Source organism: Macrotis lagotis, chromosome 7 (genome assembly GCF_037893015.1).
Source record: "Macrotis lagotis isolate mMagLag1 chromosome 7, bilby.v1.9.chrom.fasta, whole genome shotgun sequence".
Classification (NCBI taxonomy): Eukaryota; Metazoa; Chordata; class Mammalia; order Peramelemorphia; family Peramelidae; genus Macrotis; species Macrotis lagotis.
Genome location: NC_133664.1, coordinates 174,653,555 through 174,672,450, shown reverse-complemented (window position 1 = coordinate 174,672,450; position 18,896 = coordinate 174,653,555). Strand labels below are relative to the sequence as shown.

General features: G+C 32.3%; 1 protein-coding gene across 4 annotated transcripts in view; it reads right to left on the bottom strand.

Moving 5' to 3' along the window:
• UPF2 (UPF2 regulator of nonsense mediated mRNA decay) overlaps window positions 1–18,896 on the bottom strand; it is a 130,808-nt gene that overhangs the window by 43,906 nt on the left and 68,006 nt on the right. For all 4 annotated transcript variants that reach the window (XM_074194123.1, XM_074194125.1, XM_074194124.1 and 1 more), the window contains 7 exons: window positions 12,859–12,967; window positions 10,375–10,488; window positions 9,912–10,028; window positions 8,300–8,485; window positions 4,852–5,055; window positions 3,702–3,977; window positions 1,309–1,492 (listed from right to left, as the gene is read on the bottom strand). In XM_074194123.1, the coding sequence (XP_074050224.1) occupies window positions 1,309–1,492; window positions 3,702–3,977; window positions 4,852–5,055; window positions 8,300–8,485; window positions 9,912–10,028; window positions 10,375–10,488; window positions 12,859–12,967 (1,190 nt within the window). The remainder of the gene's footprint in view (window positions 1–1,308; window positions 1,493–3,701; window positions 3,978–4,851; window positions 5,056–8,299; window positions 8,486–9,911; window positions 10,029–10,374; window positions 10,489–12,858; window positions 12,968–18,896) is intronic.

Here is an 18,896-nt window from a genome sequence, read left to right as displayed (position 1 = left end):
CAAATAACTTAGAGGACTGAATCTCTTATCAAGGTGTCCTCTGCACTACCAGAACAAAAAGGTTCCTGACAATGGGTAAGGAAAGAAAACTCAGTAGGTCTGTGCCAGAATTTGAAAAATATCAACCTATATTCTGAAACTCAATGGTTCTAATTCAGCAGTTTAAAACACCCACCATACTATGACCTAGGTCGCTTACCACAAAGAATGATACAAGAAATACAACAACATAATTTCAAGCACTGTTATATGATGGAGACTAGATTTTGTTCTCTCTGAGAATTTTAACATGCCAGGGCCTATATTTAATTTCTCCTAATCAAAAACTAAACAGCGGATATAAATTAATTTTACTAATGCTGGATGAACAATATTATAGAGTTTGCAAACAAGTTATTCATCTGCAATACTAAAAAATAAAACTAATGAATATGTCTACCTAATAAATAAACCTAATAAAAAAATCAATATAACAGCTGTTAATTTGTCCTACATTCCTATTAGAAAAGCAAAAATTCCACAATAATGGACAGCAAGAGGCATTTTGCCAAAGGAACTATATGAGCTATTCAAAAGAGTACTTAGCTCTCCAGGAATGATATTAACATACAGGCTGAAGGAGTAAATAGTGTAGGGACAATAGTATACAGGCCCTGTGCTTTTATAGAGGAGAGAAACAAATTCTCTCTACCAATGCTGATTGGTAGATACTTTTCAACTTGTATTCTTTTTTTTTTTTTTTAGGTTTTTGCAAGGCAAATGGGGTTAGGTGGCTTGCCCAAGGCCACACAGCTAGGTAAGTATTAAGTGTCTGAGACCGGATTTGAACCCAAGTACTCCTGACTCCAGCGCCAGTGCCTTATCCACTGCACCACCTAGCCACCCTTCAACCTGTATTCTTAAAAGAGGAATAGGAACCCAAGTTACCTGATTTCAAGGTCAGTTCTCTATCCAATATGCTATAGTATCTTTAAGAAATAAATTTTTAAGAGTTTTTAAAAAGGAAAGGCAAACTATACATATCTATCTAAAATACGAAGAAAAGTCTTAAATCAGCAACCCAAAAATGCAATGTTCATCATTTAAGAAATGTGTGTTTTTCCTTAACCAACATTTTCTATGAATCTCTAAAGGTTATGTTCTTCTAAATTGGTATTAACTTAAATGAGTGGTAAACCAAGAAGGTATACCTAACAGTATTACATAACTTAGAACCAAGTATATAAAGCACAGCGAATGTAAAACTACAACTGATGATATAATTAAAAAAAATATGCAACTCCCAAGAATCCCCCTTGATTTGCTTACCTAGTTTTATTAAGAATTCTCGTTCCAAGTCTTGTACTTGCCTGATGGACTCTTCCAGAGAATTACAAAGTTTGATCTTTGGTCTTAACAGTTCTAATGTATCACTGATCATATAGTCTATATCAATTGGAAAAGGATGGTCTTTTGTCCAAACCTCCAAATTTTTCTTCCACCAAACATATCGCTAGTAATAAATAAGAATATTTGGTTATGAGAAAGAGGTAGCAGAATTTAATTATAAATACATATAAAACAACAACAAAATAGTAAAAAACAAAATGTATACCATAAATCTCTGGTTTATTTTTCATTACTATGAAACAAACAAAAAAAATTCTAATTTAAAGTATTTTTTAAATTTTAGTAGAGCAACCAGATTAAAGTCTATTTGATAAAACTTTTTTTTTTTTTGCCCATGATGTTTTGGTTTTGAAAAGTCAATTAAAATACCAAATGGTATAAGATCTGAAATGTGGGGGAAGAATTAAAATTTTTAAATATTCATATATTCAAAAAGAAGCAAAGTCTACTGTGAGCATGGCTGTAAATTAGGTACTCAAAAGGTCAAATTTCTGTGAGATGTTCATTCCATTTCACTAAGCAGATCATAATCCTTCAGTCTCCTTTTGAGGGAAAGTACAAACAGCTATCATCTATGGTTTAACTCCCCAAATTCATTCATTTATTTCACTTCTCCTAGATATTTCTCTCTACTACTATGTCTTTTTTCTTTAATTTCATCAACTTTTGAAGAGTATATATCTTTTCTTGCTCAGCCACAGATGCCTTCTGTCTCTTCTCTTTTCTGGCCTTAAGGTATCAATTTCTGAAGACAAATAGGAATGACACTCCTAAAAGATTTTTTTTCTCCATTATACTAGCTGTAGTTTAATAATGGTATATTAGTATAATAAACTACTACAAGTAGCTTATTATTCCTGATATTTTGTAGCAGAACTGAATCTAAGTGGTGATACAGAGATATCTTCACTTTATAATACAACTGGTCTGGACATACAAATAAAATACTGAAAAAGTTCATTTGATGGATGCCCATTAATAGGAAAATGGCTGAGCAAGTTGTGTTACATGATTAAGATGGAAAACTAGTATGCTACAAGAAATCAGAAAGACCTGGGAAGAAATATATAAACTTGTAGGTAAAGTGAGCAGAACCAAGAGATCAATGCATACAGTAACACCAATATTGTAACAATGATCAACTGTAAAAGACTGGGCTACTGTGATCAAGATAATGATTCATAACAATTCCAAAGGACCCATGGAAAAAAAATACCTCCTGAGAGAGGACTGATGAACTGCGAATACAAATTGATGCAATACTTTATCATTCTTGCCTTTTCCCACATTTTTTGCTAAATGGTTAATATGGAAGTAAGCTTTGCATGACTTCACATGTATAATTGATATCATATTACTTACCTTCTTTATGGATAGGGGAGAGAGAGAGAGAGAGGAGGACAGAAATAATTTGGAAACTCAAATTTTTAAAAATTCTGCAAATAAATATCTAAGTAAAAGAGTTCATTCCCAAAAGGAACTGTGTTTTGTGGTCAATGTCATAAAACCTAAATAGTGAATGACCTAGAAATACTTTCTTTTATGCAATTAGAAAAAAAAATCTTTATGCTCATACTTTGGAGCTAGAGATTTGTATTACTGCCATCCTCAATATATATGTTCACCAAATGAATGAAGCAGTAGGTAGATATAGTACTAAATTTTATGTTATAGGCTAAATGGGTTTTGGAATGGCCTTAGACCCTAACTAATACTTTAGACCATTAATTTCTAAGTGATATAAAACTCAAAAGAACTTTGAAACACCATTTTTAAGTTGGGGACTATGATTCATATAAATATAAAAATTCAAAGTACTTTACCTTTCTGACTGCTCATTTATAGTATATTTGTTCTAGTCCACAAGTTTATTATTATGAAAATAAAATGTTTGAGTTACAAACTACTTCCCAAAATGATCATTTATTTTAGAACAATTAATTATCTTGTCAAAGAGAATAGTAGAGTCTATTCGAAAATAAGTTTGGAATTATAGCAACTATTAATATATTCCATAAAAAAGGTATGTAGAAACCAAAGGGAAAATTTCATCACTTAAATGATATTATAAAGGAAATTCTAGTAAATTATAAATAAAGCTATACAGTATTAATAATATATTTTTGTTTATGCAGAAGATAAACAGCAAAAATTAAGGAAAAAATCAACATATTTTTCTGCATCATTGGACAATACAACTGAGCTTTAAAAAAATTTATTGGGAAACTAAAAGGGCAAATATTTAATACAAGTTGAAGATAAGTAATATGTTCAATGATACAAAAAAAATTAGTATTTTATCTGATGTCTACCTGAAAATAAACGAGGAAACAATCAAGCTTTCGTTTGCTGGAGCCTCTGTCAAAGTACTGACCACAGGTATCCAGAATAGTGCATACTAGCCTAATTCTGAAGAGATGCTCAGGAGGGTCCAGTGGACTTGGAGTACCATCAGGATTAACACCAAATGATGTAAAAGAATAGAGAGTTCTAAAAATAACTGCTGATTCCACCATTCGGTAATTATAAAGTTCCCCCAAGAACTTGGCACTGCTGATGCGTCTCTGGTTAAATTTAGGCTGGTTAACCTTAAAAAAACAAAAACAGAAAACTTTTAATATCTATCTAAGATAAATAGTATTGTAAACAGATAGAATTTCACACATTAATTTCCAAAGCTAAATTACTGACAGAACAAAAAAAAGCGAAAAGACTGTTTTATCCCTCCCAATACCCCCAAATTTGTTCACCTAGGAAAATAAAATTACCACAGTCTGGCATTGCTTAAATTAATACAAGAGTAAGGGCACAAAATAGGTTTCAGCACCTAGGCACCATACCCATTCATAACTTCTAGAAATTTTAAAATGCATCCTTTCTCCTAACTACTCTACATAGCTTCTCTGTAATCCAAAGGAATTTAAATTGTAAGGAAAATGTTAAATAAAGTACCCAAAACATTCACCAATATTTATAAGCCTTTAATCAGGAAACCTAAAAGTCATTATAATGTTTTTTACACTAGGAACCTTTTATTTCTCTTCCTCCACTAATGCAGTTCCCAACCTGTTTATTAAATATAATTTTATTAAAAGAATAGCCAGAGACTCAGTGCAGGTAAGTGACTTTGAGTACAAATAGCTATAGTATCAAAATCTGGATAGCTCTTGGGATAGATTTCTATTACACTGTGTTGCCTTGCAATGGTTTCAGTTTGATTAAATTGGAAACAATGGACATGGAAAAAAGAATAATTCTAAATCAGAGAATAGAACAAAAAAATATACAACAAAAATGTGTCCATAAAAATAGCAATTACAAAGAAAAAGCAGTTGATAAAAGATCACTCATTACTTAAAAACTTAAGTCAAAATTATATTTTTAAATTATGTAATTAAAGGAATTTTATTTTAAGTTTTACATTTGAACAAATATTGGAGGCTTTCAAAAAAATGCTTTTACCTCCATTCCTAGTCGAATATCTTCTAATACTCCATCCACAACGTGAATTCCAACATCCTCCTGGTAAAGTACTAATCCTGCTAAGAGGTTGGCTACACAATGAATACTATTATATTTCACATTCCAGATGTTTATCATACAACAAATAACATAGTCTTTCACTTCTGGATCCTGCCAGGGCAGCTTTCGCATCTGTCTTAGTACCTAAACAAGAAATATTTAGTTCAAGTTAATTACAAAATTTAATAGGCAATGTTATTTATTAGGAAATCAAATAATTATCTTATTTTGATTAATGCAAAATAATTTTAAGTTTTGTATTACATATCAATTTCACTCTGAAGAATAACTGTACTTTTAAAATGACTGCTTCTTCTACTCAATTAAGCTTCTTCCTAGCAATCAAACAGATATCAGTTTAACAAATGTGTGTGTGTGTGGGGGGGGTATGCTGAAGAGATTGTGTACTGAGAGGAATGAGATTCTTCTGCAACTTACAAAAAAAGCAACAACTACTTCCAGACCACAATTATTTAACACCTTTTAAAATTAATTCTATCATTAAAAACTCCACAGGCAACAGCTTCAACTATGCTTTTAAAAACTTTTTCTGGAAATAAAATAAAATCTAAGTACTTTTAGCCTTGGAATAAAATAAAATCTAAGTACTTTTAGCCTTGGCAGTAGTCAAGGATACTTTCATTCTTACCTTGGTTACTCACTTCCACCAATGGGAAGTATTCTCATACTTATCTATGTAATAATAATAATAATGATGATGATGATGATGATGATGATAATTATCATTTATACAGTGCTTTCTATGTGTCAGGCAATGTGCTTTGCAAATATCTCAAAGGATCCAACAATTGTGGGAGATAGGTACTGTTAGACTTGCATTTTGCAAAAGATGAAACTGAGGCAAAGATCAAGTGACTTGCTCACAAAGATAGTAGATGTCTGAGTTCATATTTCAACCTGGCTTTATCTGACTCTGGGTCCAGCTCTCTTTCCAATGTGCCTCTTATTTTGCTGCCCTAAACAATTAAATAAATTTACTGATTTCCTTTAAACTTTAATGTTTTAATAATATGAAATATATCTTAATATGAATTCTATAATAGTTTTCAATATCCTGGAGTTTAAGTAAGTACTACCATTGCTCCAAAGATTCAAATTTTCTTTCCTTTTTTGCTTTGAATATTAAAAATACTAACTTTCTAAAGAGATGCAACATTCCCACGCCATCATTTTCCCAGACAGTTTAAATATATTTTTTTTAGGTTTTTGCCAGGCAAACAGGGTTAAGTGGCTTGCCCAAGGCCACACAGCTAGGTAATTGTTAAGTGTCTGAGACTGGATTTGAACCCAGGTACTCCTGACTCCAGGGCCGGTGCTTTATCTAATATGCCACCTAGCCACCCCCAGTTTAAATATTAATGCTTCACCTCCACTCACTTCATAAGATGGCTGAGGAACTACTATTATAACTAATAATCCATACCTATGTGTAATTGGGTAAAGTTGAAGTGTTAGTCTGTTAAACTTCTTTTCTTTCACTTTTTCTTTTGTAAAAAATCTATTACAAAGCATGGGCTGTTGAGAAGTGACATGAGGAGGGATATATTCAGAAATGAATGATGTGAAAACAAAAGCTATGTAAATACTTTCCTTTTTATCTAGAATGTGCCATTCTTCAGGTGTTTAAGGTTTGTAACATGAGCATTATCCATAACTCTACACTTTCTCTCATTCCATCTATCCAACTAACTGTCAAATCTTGACATGTGTATCTTCTCACTGTATCTCTTATCTGACCCTACTCTCTTCACTCACACAGCTAATAATGCCTGTCAGTTAGATTACTGCAATAATTGATTTCTCTTTCTCAAATAATTCTCCACTCCAGTCCATCTTAAACCATGGCCAAAGTAATTTTCCTTACATTCAGATCTGAAAGTTCCTCCCCTTTTCAATCAAAGGCTTCATCTTGGCTTTTAAAATCCATCCTAGCTTTCTGGTCTCCTTGGACATCACCCTCCTTTCTCCATTCTGGCATTCAGCTAAACTGACTCTCTGTTCCCCATACAGATTGGCTCCATCTCCCTGTCACTATGTCCCACATGACTAGGATGCATATATTACTGTCATCTGTCCTGGAGAGTCGGTATCTTCCTCTACAATGTGGCTCAAATATTCTACATGAAGCCTTTGCTTATCTCTGTCCACTTTTCAAATTACCTTAACTACTTTGTATCCATTTATTGCATATATATTTAGTGATTTAACAATGTATTCCAATAAAACATAAGCTCCCCGAGAGTAGGGATCATTTTTTTGTATTTGTATTCCCAGCACAGTGACTGGTTTTTGGAATTTAATAAGTGGTGAATGATCTTTCTTAGTTATCCTTTATTATCTTTATTACCTTTTATTCCCCAAAGTTGTTTTTTGATTCCCCTAAATATTCCAAAAGTTTTCAAGTCTTTTTGAGAGTATTGGCAGGATCCCCCCCCAAAAAAAAACTCTACCAGCAAAGTTTTAATGTTTTAAGTATTTTTGAGGCAAGGTATTCATAGATCCTTGCATTACAACATCAAGACAGAAAGAACCACTAGAAAATATCTTAAAATATTGGCAAAGTAGAAGTTAAATCAAAATTTTAGAAGATAATTTTTTTTGATTAGGACAAGAAGCTATTATAGAAACAAAATGACATCCTAAAGCATAAATATATATCTCAATTTTTAGAACTATCATGTAATTTTCTATACATTCACAAGAAGATCCATAGTACAGCAAAAACAGCAAAGAATGAAAAGCCTGGGAGTTAAGAGACCAGCTCAGATTTTAGCTCCAACTATAGCAACTTAATCACTACTTAAAATGTGACTGTCAGAGTCAGCTTAAATTAAGGCCAAGGTCCTTATCCTTATTGTTAAAAGAATTGGACCAGATAGTTTACATAAAACAAATCATAAAAGAAACAAAGTGCTGGGGCGGCTAGGTGGGCTAGGTGGCTTAGTGGATAAAGCACCGGCCTTGGAGTCAGGAGTACCTGGGTTCAAATCCGGTCTCCGACACTTAATAATTCCCTAGCTGTGTGGCCTTGGGCAAGCCACTTAACCCCATTTGCCTTGCAAAAAGCTAAAAAAAAAAAAAAAAGGGCTTTTAGTCCTCTCACCAATCTTACTTTGAATAGATTTCAAACTACACCAAACTACTTCCCATTTTTAATAATGGATATCAACTACAAAGAATTTACATCTCTCTTATACAGGCTATTAATTCAATAATTCCAAAGCTCTATAAAAATCACATGCTACTCTGTTCATTATGTTGATTTTTAAAAAATGATAGAAAAAAACATCGAATCAAGCCCAAGACAATTAATGTCACAAAGGAAGAAGCAGGGCCTCTAGCAATGAATTATCTTACTAAGATTTACCTTCTCAGTAGTAACTTTGGAGAGGTCCTTATAAAGGAGCTTACGAATGTATTCCTGGAGAGGAGGGCGCTTCTTCTTCACAGTTTTTTCTGCTGGAGGGGGGTTACAGTAATAATATGCATTCTCAACCATTGTGACATATCTTGCATCAAGATGCATTGCTTGTTTCTTTCTCATCATTTGTTCCTTAAAAAAAAAACTCTGACTTAATCTCAAAATCTTTCACTCTAACATTTAATAGAAACAGATCATATAATCTCAGAATGGGTACCAGAACAATAATAACTCTATAGTAACCTCCTCTATAAAATCTCTAAGTAGTCATTCAGACTCTACTTAAAAACCTCAGATGATGAAGCATTCAATATTTTCTGTTCAGAAACCTATTCCAATTTTCCACATACTTTTGAGTATTAAGGTGAGGAGAGACCCAAAACATTTTAAAAATTTAAATTCATTCCCCTGCATGCCCTCTAGTGTCAAGAAATATAACAGTATTCTTTCAAAAGACTTCTTCAAATACTGTAAGTTTGTTATCATCTACCCATCCCTTAGATTCTCTTCTCCAGACCAAACAATTCCAATTGCTTCCAAAGATCTTCATATGGAATAACGTTTATTCCTTTTGTCCTTATCGAAGATAAGGATACTTGATTATCTGAGTGTCATTCCTAAAATACGGAACCCAGAAACTGTCTCAATAGGGAAGTTTTTAGAATTATCATTTTAATCATTCTATAGATTTATATTAGTCATCAGATGTCAGATCTTTTATTTCCATATCACAATAATGATTCAAAAATATCACAGGCCACTAATAAATATATTTATTAAGAAGTTTTATCAAAAGAATTTACCTTCCTTACATTGTACTTCTGCAATTTAATCTCTAAACTAGTCATAGAATTTTATATTAATTGTTCTAGTTGCCTGATTATCTTTTTCATGCAGAAAAGGATCACAGATGTTCTAAATTAAATAATCCATTTCTCAACATTGTACTAATAGTAAATAAGAACTTAAGTTGTAACAAGTTAAGATGCCTTTTATTAAATTTTTATGAAATTTTATGAAATTTAATCGTGGTGATTAAAATTGGCAGGAGCAATATTTTCGAACACTACCATAAAAATCAAGAAAAACTAAATTATACAGAGTTAGATTAAAAAAGCCTAATGTACTCTCTAATAAAAAAGAGGGGAAAAAAATGCAAAATGAGATGAACTCAAATATTTGCAAGTAAAGGTAGAAAAAGCTGGGGCAGCTAGGTTGCATAGTGGATAGAGCACAAGAACCTGAGTTCAAATCCAACCTCAGATACTTAATAATTGTCTAGCTGTGTGACCTTGGGCAAGTCACTTAACCCCATTGCCTAAAATAAAAAAAATTAAAATTAAAAAAAAATTTTAAGGTAGAAAAATTTAATTTTAGTTATATTGGATTAGCTAAACTAGTTATACTGAAAGACAAAATATTTTCCAATTGCAAAAGACATCATTTCTTAAATAAGGATAGAGTATGACCCTTACTTGTATACTAAATTTTTTTTAAAAAGTATAATTAAAATTTTTTTTCAAATAAAATTTTTGAAAATAAGACTTCATCCTCTTACCAAAAGAACACTTGTTCTCAGGTGAGACTCAGGTGATCTGAAAAGGAACCTTCCACAAGTTTCCAACAAGGTACAGGCCATCTCAATATGGTGGTGAGAAAAGTCTGACAGAAGCATCTGTGAAAACATTCATATTTTAAACCTTTTCCAATAAAATGAGTGACTTTAGAATTCAGTATATTCTAAATGTATTTCAACATTTAAGAAATTTGACTTTTGTTTTTAAACTTCAAATTTTAACTTTTCTTAAGAGTCTTCTCATTAAATAGTTCTAATTCTTGAAAGGAAAAGATAAAAGAATTAATGTATTTCTTTTTTCAATGAGTTACAACAAAATTTTACTATCCATTACTATATTTACTCTGAGATCTTGTATTATTACTAATTTATATTTACAAAGCATTTAAAGGTTTTAATTTTCATATAAATCCATTAAATCAAAAGGAATAATCACAATACTAACCTTTAAACAATGTAGTGTATCATTTTTAGTGAACATTTTAAACTTTGTTAGCTCTCCAATAAATCGAACAGTTTTGTTCTTTGTTTCAATATTGATCTGGTCCTTTTTTCGTACCTATATAGGAAAAAGAAAAAGACATTATTATACTTTGTATGTTAGTTTCTTCTGATAGAAAAAAAAATCAGTACCTGTTATACTCGTTCCAGTTTTAAAAAAACCCACCAAGTTAAAAATTCTTGTTTTCCAATTTACCTTGCAAATAGCTTATTTGTACAGTTATTTGCATGTTGTCTTTATCTTGAGGCTTTCTTCGAATCTCCAGCTTCATCATAGTGGCTGGCATGCAGAAAGAGCTGTTTACAGACTGACATGCTTATTATGAAGCTCTTGCTGTGTGCCAGGCTCTGTGCCAGGCACTTTGGCTACAAGTGCACATCCCAGAGGTGTCTATAGTCTATGAGGACAGATAAGATGTAAGGGAGAGAAGAGGATGGTGAAGAGTCAAGAGTTTTGTCCCAAGCATAAGGGACAGTAAGTACAAAGACTGAGGAACTGAGAAAAAATGAGCTCGTCTGGGTCATTAAGTGAGGAGTAATAATGAATAAAAGAATCTATCAAATCAGGCTGGGGTCAGACTGTGAATGGCTCTAAAAGCCAAAGAAGTAAAAAGAGGTCTCTAGTGTTTAGCAGAGTAGGGATATAGTAGACCTACTGTGGCAAAATTATTCAAGAGAGGCTGGAGTAGAAAGAGATCTGAATCAGGAAGAACAATTATGAGGTTACTGCAAAAGTAGAGTTTAGAAGTAAAAGGACCTGAATGAAAGATAGAAAGATGACACAGAAAGAGCATAGCAACTGGAGTTGAGAAAACCTATATTCAAATCAGTCCTCAGACATACAAACAAAATGTATGGCCATGTGCAAATCAGTTAACCTTTGCTTTGCCTCAGTTTCCTCATCTGTAAAATAGGGGTAATAAAGAGCCTCATCTCAAAGGGCTCTTGTGAGTATCAAGTGAGATATGTACAAAGCAACTGACTCACTGCCTGTCCATCAGAGGCACTTCCATGTTCACTCCCTTCCCTTCTCTAACCCCACAACTTGATTAAGGGTGGTGGCTAGCTGAGCAGAGAGGAGTCAGTCATAAAAGACTGTGGAGGTAGAAACAGCAAGATCTGGCAATTGGTTGGATATTTGATAGGAAAGACAGTGAAGGTATTAAATATAATAAACTAGGTTACATGAAAAAGATACATTACAACAAAAACTTTATAAAGATACAAACCAAGGGATCAGAGAAGAAGCATCAAAACTTTAAAATTTTAGTGAAATAGCCTATTTAATAAATGTTTTTCTGTGGGGAAAAAAAATACATAAATCAACCTGTCATTTTCTATTATTCAAACCCTATCCAATCAAAAAATTCTCTATTAAATATTTATTCACAAGTCCAGATTTAAACACATAAGAAATGTCTGACACGGTAAAATGTTAACTAAAACAGAAATCCAAACAATCCATTACAGAACAATGTATTTAATATTTATAAGAAAAAACAAACTAACATCAAACTGTGCTGACCAAATACTTGAGAAATTTTGTTTTTCTCAGATGTTATTATCCTATTCCTCCTGGTGATCATCCATTCCATCCCTCTCTTTTATCTGATTACTATTCTTTCACTTCTCTCACTACTACCAGGTAGCTTCAACAGACACTCTCTTTGTCAAAAATACACAATTATTGAATCTCAGGCTTTGAAGTTGGAAATGACCTTAAAAGTCTCTCTAGTTCAACTCCATTATTTTATAGATGAGAATACAAAAGCCCAGAAAGTTTAAATGATTTGTCTATGGTCACAAAGGCATTAAATGGTCAGCACAGAGAAGCCTAGAAAAGAATGAAGAAAATTGCCAGAGCCCATCATGTATAGTATTAGTTCCTGGTTTTCTACTAGAGTGTTCAGATGTGAATATTACACTTGGAAACTTCCCTATAAAAAGACCTGGACATTTTTAAAGGGAAATATCTTAAATACATGCTAAAATCATGAATAGAAAATAAAGTTGACAGACTGAGGAGAGTTTGTAAGTCAATGGAATTTCTTATGCCTTCAAAAACTAAGAAGTGGGAATACTGTGACTCCTCCAGATACATTATCAACTAGTTGACATAAACATATAAGGGGGCCAGAGAGAATTGTGTGGCATATAACAACAACAAAAATGATAATAACAATAATTCTCTGCTTTAACCATAAGAGAAACTTGACAGTGAAGTAGCCCAAGATCTTGGAATTGGCAGGGAATTCACTAAATTCCTTCATTACATTAGATAACACACACCACTTTAAGAATTCCTCAATTTCTGAGTTGTTAAAGCAAATTTCTGCAATCTGAAAGATAACATTATATCAAAATGATTAGAAATTTTTTTTATCTAAGCCCATAGATGCCAATGAAATAAATAGTAAAAAATACATACATGAAATCTGAAATCTCCCTTCAGCATCGAACAAAGATCCTCTGCAACATCTGACATGCAAGGATGTAAAGTGGCAACCAGTCTTGCATAAAATGGTAATAAATCCAATCTGTAAAAAGCATAAAAAGAATGTAATAAAGGACATATGAGAATAAATTCTTTTAAACATAAGTTTCCTTATATGTTCATACAATTATGATGATTGTATGAAGTAATATATTGATTGCCTATGAAGAGATGCATGAAAATATAAAAAAATAAATAATTCATAAAAGATTTTTGAAAGTTCATCCTTTTACATTTACATTCTCAAAGTTCTTTTCTGGAAGTTAGAATGCTTCTATCATGTATATTTACATCTCTACTGAAGACATCTGCTCAAAATTATTAGTGTCATCAATGTAAAAATACTTAAAATCTTGAAATACTCTAAACATTTGTCATACAATTTCCAACTGACAATACAGCCACCACCATAAGCTCAATTAAAGGCTAGAAAGCTTAACAATAACAATACCTAAAGCTATCCAAGTTGCTCATTTAGCAAGCTTTAATCATCTAGAACATATTAAAAAAGAGGAAGAAACAAAAGACTTCTAGACATCTATTTTCAAACATGACCAATGCAATAATTTGTTTTGCCTGATAGTACTTATAAGTTCTAAGAGGGGGTTCTATTGGGACTGTAGAGGGAAGTGAAAGTGTATCACTGTAAAATGACAGTGATATTAGTAAAAACTTTAGGCTCTCCCCCTCCCCACCCCCGACAAATTATGTTCATTCACTAAAGCTTGTTTACTAATTTACAGGGAAACTCTCATTTACAGTCTGATTCTCTAGCTTTACATATAGATCTAACAAGTTTCCTAGCTGGCTATCTGGCTCATAACAGATCTTAGATGGAACTAAGCTACACATTAACAGCAAGAAGTGATTGATAACAAAGTGGGTAAAGAAAAATATAAAGTATAAAAAGGCAATTTTAAAAAATCAAAAGTTTAAAAGCCATCTAATTTAAGAATACTGTAAGTCAATTACTGAAAAATATAATAAATTACATTCACAGTGAAAGCCTTGAATCATCAGAAAATTTACTTTTAGCTACTCTCTCTCTTTCAACTCAATTCTCTTCCTTCATTTCTGACTATCTGACTATTTCTCTAAACTGTTGTCCTGATTTGGCTCATTGTCCTCTGCACTTTCTTTTTTCCCATCTATTGTTATCGCTCTGCTACCTAGATCAAATACAACTTATCCCAAGAAGACTTTATGAAGGTTGATCTAGCACTCTGACTCTGATAATAAAGCAAATGATTTCAGCTTTGGAAAAAAGACTTGGAGAGTTTTCCAAGTTTTGCATTTAAGCCCAGATCCTTCTCATCAAGAGGTTGCCCTACATTATATATTTCCCATAAAGCTGATTCTGAAAGGCAGGATAATATAGTGATAAGAAGGCAGGAGGTAAGAATAAAGAGAGACCAGATTCAAATTTGCTATAGTATAGTCGTTTTTCAGTTGTCTCCAGCTCTTTGTAACCTCATTTGGAATTTTCTTGGCAAAAATACTGGAATGGTTTTGCTAATTTCTTCTCCAACTCATTTTGCAGATTAGAAATCTGAGACAAATAGAGTTAAGTGATTTGCCCAGGGTTACATAGTATCTAAGGGCACATTTGAACTCAAGAAAAAGAATCTTCCTGATCCCAGACCCAACTCTATCACCCAGCTGCCTGAAAACATGGTTTCTCTGCATATCTCTTAATGAACTGTTTTGTGGCTGTTGTTGTTCAGTCATTTTCAGTTGTGTCCAACTTTCCATGATCCCATTTGGTGTTTTCCTGGCAAAGGTAGAATGGTTAATCATTTCCTTCTCTGGCTCATTTTAAAGATGAAGAAACAAAGGCAAACAGGATTAAGTCACTTGCCCAGGGTTACACAGCAAGTAAGTGTTTGAAGTTAAATTTGAACCCTGGAAGATGAGTCTTCCTAACTTCAAGTCTGGTGTTCTAGCCACCATACCATCTATATGCCCTGGATTCAAATACCTGAGCCACTACTTCCTACATAAGGGATCCTCAACAAATCATGCAAATGAAATCTGTTAAATGAAAACGATATTTTTATTGTCTACATGTAGAGGAGATGGCTAAAATAGATCTAGCATTGAATTTGGATTTAAAGACCTGGGTTCAAATATGATTGATGATATTTACGCCCCTGAATAAGTCACCAACTCTTTAGGCCTTATTTTCATCATACATAAACTCAAGGATTTGGACTGGATGACATACAAGGTCACTTTCAATTTTAAATTGATGATTCCAAAATCTGGATTACTTTTGTGGAGGAAGACTATTCTCTACCCACATTAATTTATTTTATAGAATTATTATATCAATCAAGAAAAAAACATGTATTAAAATCCTGCTATGTTTTAAGCAGGTATTAAGATCCAATGATATAAGTAATATTAAGATAAATGAATAAAGTCAACCCTTCTTTCAAGAAGCTTACATTCTCTTTTGGGGAGACAACAGATATAAATACAAATATATATATATATATATATATATATATGTATATATATATATATATATATAATAAATTCAAGATGGTTATTAAGGCAGGGCATATATGCAGAGCTTTAAAATAATGATGTAATGAAATACAGTGAAATGAGTATTGGATTTGGAGTAAGGGGGACAGGGTTCAAAACTGAGTCCTGACATTTAATAGCTTTGTTAACCTTTGGGCAAGCAAATCTATCTGTCTGTGGCTCAGGTTTCTCATCTGTAAAATGAGGAACATGAACTAGACAACTTCTAAGATCTCTTTCTCAGCTATATTTCTATTCACGTAAGACCAATGTCTTTCTGATGGAACACAGTATTTTTAATAAATTTACTAGTTGTTTTAAAGCAAATAGTTCCTGCCTAAATCTGAAATTCAGTAGCATTTTCACTGAGGACCTTTCCAAATAAAAGGGGGGGGGGATTCTATGTGTATAAAAAAAATTAATGTTATGTTAATGTACATGTTTAATGCATTCAATATCTATACAAGCTTCATAACTATTTTAGCTAAATGTTTAAACTGTACGTTTACAGAAAGCAGAAATTTTGACATAGTATTTATCCTCTATGTAAGATAAATTATTATATATTTTATGTTATAAATTACAAATTATTTAAAATGTACTGCTATAAATATAATTAATACAATCTTAGGTTTCTTATTCTAGGGCAATTCTTTAATAAAACAAATTTAAAAAAGTAAACTCAAAATATCTTTAAAAGGTTAATTTCATACTTACAGGACAACTAAGCATTTTATTAACAAGTTAGACATCCCTGTCAAATTATCAGACTTTCAGTTATTCCAGCTAACCTTCTAATAGATTTTTCAAGCATTTACATTTTCAAGGTCTGAAGGAATATATGTCCAAAGTAAACTTGATGTAGTTAATTATTATCAAATTAGTAAACATATATTCATTAGCTTCAGAAAAATAATAGCAAACAACATACTTTAATATAGCTGTTGAGTTTATAAGTGAGAAGAAAAGGGGACATATATTTACATTTATCTTTCATTCAATCATCTCCCTAAAAGTATGACAAGTTTATTCTGAATTTAAGATATATGATTATAGAAAGAAACCCATTTTTATCTCCATTCAAAATACCTAACAAAAATTAAATGTGAACATTGCTATAATTCAATTAAATTTAGAACATAAAGGAGTTTCCTTCAAAGAAAACAAGCAAGGATGAAGCTAAATATATGAAAAAATAATAGAAAAGACTAGGGTCAATAACTGTGAAACTGGCATTCAGAAGGATCTCTTGGTTAACCTTTCACAGAAATGTAAACATTCCTAATGCACTAGCACCATCAAGTGGCAAATATCTAGTACAAAAATGACACTTTGGGTGTTACTATCAGATTTTGGTTTGTTGGTGTTTAACTCCAGCTGTTGATCCTGGTAAAGCCATTTAACCCTGTTTGCCTCAATTTCCTCATGTGTAATATGAGATGGAAAATGAAATGGCAAACCACTCCCATAGCTTTGCAAGAAAACCACAAATGAGTCTACAAAGAGCTGAACATGATTTTGTTTTAAAAATATGACTCAGTTCGCTGTACATTTTAGAAATGAGTCCTTTGTCAGAATCATTAGTTGCAAAGATTATTTCCCAATTTATTATATTTCTTTTGATCTTGGTTACAGTGGTTTTATCTGTGCAAAAGCTTTTTAATTTAATGTAATCGAAATCATCTAGTTTGTTTTTGGTGATGTTCTCCAACTCTTCCTTAGTCATAAACTACTCCCCTTTCCATAAATCTGACAGGTAAACTAGTCCTTGATCTTCTAATTTGCTTATAGTATTGATTTTTATGTCTAAATCCTGTATCCATTTGGATCTTGGTATAGGGTGTGAAGTGTTGGTCTAATCTTAGTTTCTTCCATACTAACTTCCAATTTTTCCAGCAGTTTTCATCAGAGAGTGTTTTTATCCCAATAGTTGGACTCTTTGGGTTTATCAAACAGCAGATTACTATAATCGTCTCCTGCTATTGCACCTAGTCTATTCCACTGGTCCACCACTCTATTTCTTAGCCAATACTAGGAAGTTTTGATGACTGATGCTTTATAATTTTAGATCTGGTAGGGCTAAGCCCCCTTCTTTTGCACTTTTTTTTTCATTAAATCCCTGGAAATTCTTGACTTCTTATTTCTCCATATGAATTTACTTACAACTTTTTCCTAACTCATTAAAGTAATTTTTTGAAATTTTGATTGGCAGGGTACTAAAAAAGGTAGTTTAGGTAGAATTGTCATTTTTATTATATTAGCTCTACCTATCCATGAGCAGTTGATGCTTGCCCAGTTATTTAAATCTAATTTAATTTGTGTGAGAAGTGTTTTATAATTGTTTCCAAAAAGTTTCTGAATGCCTTCTGCCCTAATAATGATAAACATTCTCAGGTGTTACTTAAAACATCTTCCAATATTATAATGTAAACAATTTAACCTCACTAAGTCTTTTATGATTTCTTTTTTCATGGTTATTTTTTATACTTCTCCTGAGTCGTGTGTTTGAGAATGTCAAATTTTCTATTCTACTCTGGGCTTTTCATCAGGAATGCCTGAAAGTTCTTCATTTCATTAAATATACATTTTCCTCACTAAAGGATTATATCCAGTTATGCAGGTTAAGTTGTTCATTCGGTTATAATCCTAACTCCGTTTGCCTTCCAAAGAATCATATTCCAAGCCCATTAATCCTTTAACAAATCTTGAATAATCCTAACTCTGGTTCTGCAGTATTTGAATAGTTTCTATTTAAGTATTTTCTCTCTGACACTAGAGCTCTCAAATTTGGCCACAACATGCCTGAGAATTTTCATTTTGAGATCTTTCAATGAATATTTCCAATTGTTATTTTACCTGTTAGTTCTCTAGGATATCAATATATTGCCTTGACAATATATTGAAGTATGATATCTAGGTTCTTTCTTTTATCACAGTTTTCAGGCAGTCCAATAATTCTGATTTCTCACTGAGCTATTTCCCAGGGCAGATGATTTTCCAATGAGATATTTCACATCTTATTCAATTTTTTTTATTCTTATGACTATGTTTTATTGTTTCTTGATGTTTCATGGAGTCATTATCTTCTATTTCCCAATTCTAATTTTTTTTTTTGCAAGGCAAATGGGGTTAAGTGGCTTGCCCAAGGCCACCCAGCTAGGAAATTATTAAGTGTCTGAGATTGGATTTGAACTCAGGTCCTCTTGACTCCAAGGCCGGTGTTTTATCCACTATGCCACCTAGCTGCCCCCAATTCTAATTTTTAAGGAAATATTTTCCTTAGTAAGTTGTATGTTCTTCTCTATTGAGTCAATTCTGTTTTTTAAAAGAGTTATTTTCATGAATGTGCATTTTTGTATTTTTTCCATCTGACCAATCTTTTTAAAAAGCTATGTTGTGGGGTGGATAGGTGGCACAGTAGACAAGAGCTCCAGCCTCAGATA